The 5,745-nt window shown below is 38.1% G+C and overlaps 1 protein-coding gene across 1 annotated transcript; it reads right to left on the reverse strand.

The window, feature by feature from the left end:
• Nucleotides 1-4,580: 4,580 nt before the first annotated feature.
• On the reverse strand, nt 4,581-5,312 carry LOC141613960 (uncharacterized). Its single transcript, XM_074432702.1, has one exon. The coding sequence runs from the start codon at nt 5,310-5,312 to the stop codon at nt 4,581-4,583; it is 732 nt and encodes a 243-aa protein (XP_074288803.1).
• Nucleotides 5,313-5,745: the final 433 nt, after the last annotated feature.

Consider the following 5,745-nt stretch of genomic DNA (forward strand, 5'->3'; position numbering starts at 1 on the left):
AATTAGTCCTTGTGACTCGTTGTGTGAACCATTTGTCCTTGTTCATTAGTCCTTCTGACTCGTTGTGTGAACCATTTGTCCTTGTTCATTAGTCCTTGTGACTCGTTGTGTGAACCATTTGTCCTTGTTCATTAATCCTTGTGACTCCTTGTGTGAACCATTTGTTCTTGTTCATTAGTCCATATGACTCTTTGTGTGAACCATTTGTCCTTGTTTATTAGTTTTTGTGACTCGTTGTGTAAACCATTTGTCCTTGTTATTGTGACTTGTTGTGTGAACCATTTTTCCTTGTTCATTAGTCCTTGTGACCCGTTGTGTGAACCATTTGTCCTTGTTCATACGTCCTTGTGACTGTTGTGTAAACTATTTGTCCTTGTTCATTAGTCCTTGTGACTCGTTTTGTGAACCATTTGTCCTTGTTCTTTAGTCCTTGTGACTCGTTGTTTAAACCATTTGTCCTTGTTTATTAGTCTTTGTGACTCGTTGTGTAAACCATTTGTCCTTGTTATTGTGACTTTTTGTGTGAACCATTTTTCCTTGTTCATTAGTCCTTGTGACTCGTTTTGTGAACCATTTGTCCTTGTTCATTAGTCCTTGTGACTGTTGTGTAAACTATTTGTCCTTGTTCATTAGTCCTTGTGACTCGTTGTGTGAACCATTTGTCCTTGTTCATTAGTCCTTGTGACTCGTTGTGTGAACCATTTGTTCTTGTTCATTTGTCCATATGACTCTTTGTGTGAACCATTTGTCCTTGTTCTTTAGTCCTTCTTACTCGTTGTTTAGACCATTTGTCTTTGTTTATTAGTCCTTGTGACTCGTTGTGTGAACCATTTATCCTTGTTATTGTGACTTTTTGTGTAAACCATTTGTCCTTGTTATTGTGTGAACCATTTTTCCTTGTTTATTAGTCCTTGTGACTCGTTGTGTTTACCATTTGTCCTTGTTCATTAGTCCTTGTGACTGTTATGTATACTATTTGTCCTTGTTCATTAGTCCTTGTGACTTGTTGTGTGAACCATTTGTCCTTGATCATTAGTCCTTCTGACTCGTTGTGTGAACCATTTGTCCTTGTTCATTAGTCCTTGTGACTCGTTGTGTGAACCATTTGTCCTTATTCATTAATCCTTCTGACTCGTTGTGTGAACCATTTGTTCTTGTTCATTAGTCCATATGACTCTTTGTGTGAAACATTTATCCTTCTTTATTAGTCTTTCTGACTCGTTGTGTAAACCATTTGTCCTTAATATTGTGACTTGTTGTGTGAACCATTTTTCCTTGTTCATTAGTCCTTGTGACTCATTGTGTGAACCATTTGTCCTTGTTCATACGTCCTTGTGACTGTTGTGTAAACTTTTTGTCCTTGTTCTTTAGTCCTTGTGACTAGTTGTGCGAACCATTTGTTCTTGTTCATTAGTCCATATGACTCTTTGTGTGAACCATTTGTCCTTGTTCATTAATCCTTGTGACTCGTTGTGCGAACCATTTGTTCTTGTTCATTAGTCCATATAACTCTTTGTGTGAACCATTTGTCCTTGTTCATTCGTCCTTGTGACTCGTTGTTTAAACCATTTGTAACAAGGACTCATTGTGTAAATCATTTGTCCTTGTTCTTTAGACCTTGTGACTCGTTGTGTGAACCATTTGTGTGTTCATTAGTCCTTGTGACTCATTGTGTGAACCGTTTGTCCTTGTTTTATAGTCCATATGACTCGTTGTGTGAACCATTTGTCCTTGTTCTTTAGTCCTTGTGACTCGTTGTTTAAACCATTTTTCCTTGTTTATTAGTCCTTGTGACTTGTTGTGAAAACCATTTGTCCTTGTTATTGTGACTTGTTGTGTGAACCATTTTTCCTTGTTCATTAGTCCTTGTGGCTAGTTGTGTGAACCATTTGTCCTTGTTCATTAATCCTTGTGACTCGTTGTCCTTGTTCATTAGTCCTTGTGACTCGTTGTGTGAACCATTTGTACTTGTTCTTTAGTCCTTGTGACTCGTTGTTTAAACCATTTGTCCTTGTTTATTAGTCCTTGTGACTCGTTGTGTGAACCATTTGTCCGTGTTCTTTAGTCCTTATTACTCGTTGTTTAGACCATTTGTCTTTGTTTATTAGTCCTTGTGACTCGTTGTGTGAACCATTTATCCTTGTTATTGTGACTTTTTGTGTGAACCCTTTTTCCTTGTTAATTAGTCCTTGTGACTCGTTGTGTGAACCATTTGTCCTTGTTCATTAGTCCTTCTGACTCGTTGTGTGAACCATTTGTCCTTGTTCATTAGTCCTTGTGACTCGTTGTGTGAACCATTTGTCCTTGTTTATTAATCCTTGTGACTCGTTGTGTGAACCATTTATTCTTGTTCATTAGTCCATATGACTCTTTGTGTGAACCATTTGTCCTTGTTCTTTAGTCCTTATTACTCGTTTATTAAACTATTTGTCTTTGTTTATTAGTCCTTGTGACTCGTTGTGTGAACCATTTATCCTTGTTATTCTGACTCGTTGTGTGAACAATTTGTCCTTGTTCATTAGTCCTTGTGACTCGTTGTGTGAACCATTTGCCCTTGTTCATTAGTCCATATGACCCTTTGTGTGAACCATTTGTCCTTTGTCTTTAGTCCTTATGACTCGTTGTTTAAACTATTTGTCTTTGTTTATTAGTCCTTGTGACTCGTTGTGTGAACCATTTATCCTTGTTATTGTGACTTGTTGTGTGACCATTTTTCCTTGGTAATTAGTTCTTGTGTGTCGTTGTGTGAACCATTGGTCCTTGTTCATTAATCCTTGTGACTCGTTGTGTGAAACATTTGTTCTTGTTCATTAGTCCATATGACTCTTTGTGTGAACCATTTGTCCTTGTTCTTTAGTCCTTGTGACTCGTTGTTTAAACCATTTGTCCTTGTTTATTAGTCTTTGTGACTCGTTGTGTAAACCATTTGTCCTTGTTATTGTGACTTGTTGTGTGAACCATTTTTCCTTGTTCATTAGTCCTTGTGACTCGTTGTGTGAACCATTTGTCCTTGTTCATTAGTCCTTTTGACTGTTGTGTAGACCATTTGTCCTTGTTCATTCGTCCTTGTGACTCGTTTAAACCATTTGTAACAAGGACTCATTGTGTAAATCATTTGTCCTTGTTATTGTGACTCGTTGTGTGAACCATTTGTCCTTGTTCATTAGTCCTTGTGACTGTTGTGTAGACCATTGGTCCTTGTTCATTAGTCCTTGTGCCTCATTGTGTGAACCGTTTGTCCTTGTTTATTAGTCCATATGACTCGTTGTGTGAACCATTTGTCCTTGTTCTTTAGTCCTTGTGACTCGTTGTTTAAACCATTTTTCCTTGTTTATTAGTCCTTGTGACTTGTTGTGAAAACCATTTGTCCTTGTTATTGTGACTTGTTGTGTGAACCATTTTTCCTTGTTCATTAGTCCTTGTGGCTAGTTGTGTGAACCATTTGTCCTTGTTCATTAATCCTTGTGACTCGTTGTCCTTGTTCATTAGTCCTTGTGACTCGTTGTGTGAACCATTTGTCCTTGTTCTTTAGTCCTTATGACTCGTTGTTTAAACTATTTGTCTTTGTTTATTAGTCCTTGTGATTCGTTGTGTGAACCATTTATCCTTGTTATTGTGACTTGTTGTGTGACCATTTTTCCTTGGTAATTAGTCCTTGTGTGTCGTTGTGTGAACCATTTGTCCTTGTTCATTAATCCTTGTGACTCGTTGTGTGAACCATTTGTTCTTGTTCATTAGTCCATATGACTCTTTGTGTGAACTATTTGTCCTTGTTCTTTAGTCCTTGTGACTCGTTGTTTAAACCATTTGTCCTTGTTTATTAGTCTTTGTGACTCGTTGTGTAAACCATTTGTCCTTGTTATTGTGACTTGTTGTGTGAACCATTTTTCCTTGTTCACTAGTCCTTGTGACTCGTTGTGTGAACCGTTTGTCCTTGTTCATTAGTCCTTGTGACTGTTGTGTAAACCATTTGTCCTTGTTCATTCGTTCTTGTGACTACCATAAAAATCAGGGATTTCTACCTTTACATCCTTGTTGTGCTCTTGTTGAAAAGCCTCGACCATGGAGTCCTCCGAATCTGAAAATGGCTCCCCTTCTTGGATACCCCGGCCTCCTCTTCCACCCATGTAAGCACGACCTCTACCTCTTATTGGGAAATGTGTCCTCAACAATAGTGCGATCGTATGATTTAAATATCATTATTAAATCTCATTTTAAAGAATACAATTGGGAAGTATTTATACTGTCAACTGGTCAACATATATCGGTAATGATTGGCTGACTAGAGTTTGACATTACTGTCGTGCGACGGTGGTGATCAGTTGACCCCCTAGGTCATACCTATAGGGCAATACTCTTAATTGATCATTTAATTAATCGTATAATGTTTTTTTTGGTGAAAGGTTAGTATATATAAATCAAAGAATAGAGTCTCCCACAGTTACAATAAAAATAGACAAGTAAAGCTATCTACTCAACATACAAGGATCAGACAAAAACATACTAAATCAAGATAGACGCCAACCAGGCCCCTTCTCTATTAGAAACAACTCCTGTATTTTTTGCCCAAAACCTTGCAATCACATCCTTAAGAGCCTGCTTGACCAACACATCAGGTACTGCTGTCTTGTAAACCATCTAGCCAAACCAGTAGAAGGGAGAGTCTTGTGCAGGTACTGCTGTAGGACTCTGATGCAGTGAGTACTAAAGCAACAATCAAAAAATAAATGATTATGAGTCTCAGGGTTGCTGCCACACAAGTAACAGTCAGGAGCCACAATACTGCCCATTCTGATCAGTCTGTCATTAGTCATGAGTCTATTCTTCATTGCTGCCCAGTAAATGTAAGACGTCTTAGGGATATTGAGAGTGTTCCAACAAGCACGATACCAACTAACCTTAGGCTGAGCAATCCTGAGCCAGTTGTATCCATCCATAACCTTATAAGGAACATCCTTACCAAGCCACACACCAGATGAGTAAGCAGGAGCAAACAGTTTGAAGAGGTGAGCAATCTTACGCCAGGACCAACTACAATCCACAGGAGGCTCATAGGTAGTCCACTCACAACCTTTCATATAAACATGATTAACCCACCTCACCCACAAATGATCCTTTTTTGAAGCCAACCACCAAATATACTTGCCCAAAGAAGCCTTGTTCCAGATTTTAGTAGCTTTGAGACCCAGACCTCCCTCTTCTTTAGGGGTACAGCAGCTCTCCCACTTAACATTAGGAGCAGAAACATAGGAATCCTTACCCCCCCCAAAGGTAATTGCGACAGATGGCATCAATTTTGTTAAGAATACCATTGGGGATCAAGAAGATAGAGGACCAATAAGAATGCAATCCAGAAAGAACAGAGTTCACAAGGGTAAGTCTACCTGCATAGGATAAATGTTTAGCACCCCAGGATCTGATCCTTGCAGTAATTTTGTCAGTAAGCTTCATCCCATCAGCCTTAGATAACTTCCTAGAAGAAATAGGTACTCCCAGGTATTTAAAAGGGAGCATACCCCTCTTGAAACCAGAGACTCGTATAATGTTACGAGTTAATTAAATTACTTGAAAAATTGACGGACGATTTTGGAAGTAAAATTTACGTATCAAATTGAAATGTGATTAAATGAGATACGGTCTGAGTAATCGAATTGTATCATTACTCGGATGAAATTATTGTTTAAAGAAACAATTGGATTTGAATGAATTATTATAAATGCGATTTATAAACGGTAAAATATTTTG

The sequence above is a fragment of the Silene latifolia genome, chromosome 11 (genome assembly GCF_048544455.1).
Source record: "Silene latifolia isolate original U9 population chromosome 11, ASM4854445v1, whole genome shotgun sequence".
Taxonomy (NCBI): domain Eukaryota; kingdom Viridiplantae; phylum Streptophyta; class Magnoliopsida; order Caryophyllales; family Caryophyllaceae; genus Silene; species Silene latifolia.

What these genes read in the sequence shown, in the direction of transcription:
- LOC141613960 (XM_074432702.1), bottom strand. Translation starts at nt 5,312, where the DNA reads ATGGTATTCTTAACAAAATTGATGCCATCTGTCGCAATTACCTTTGGG.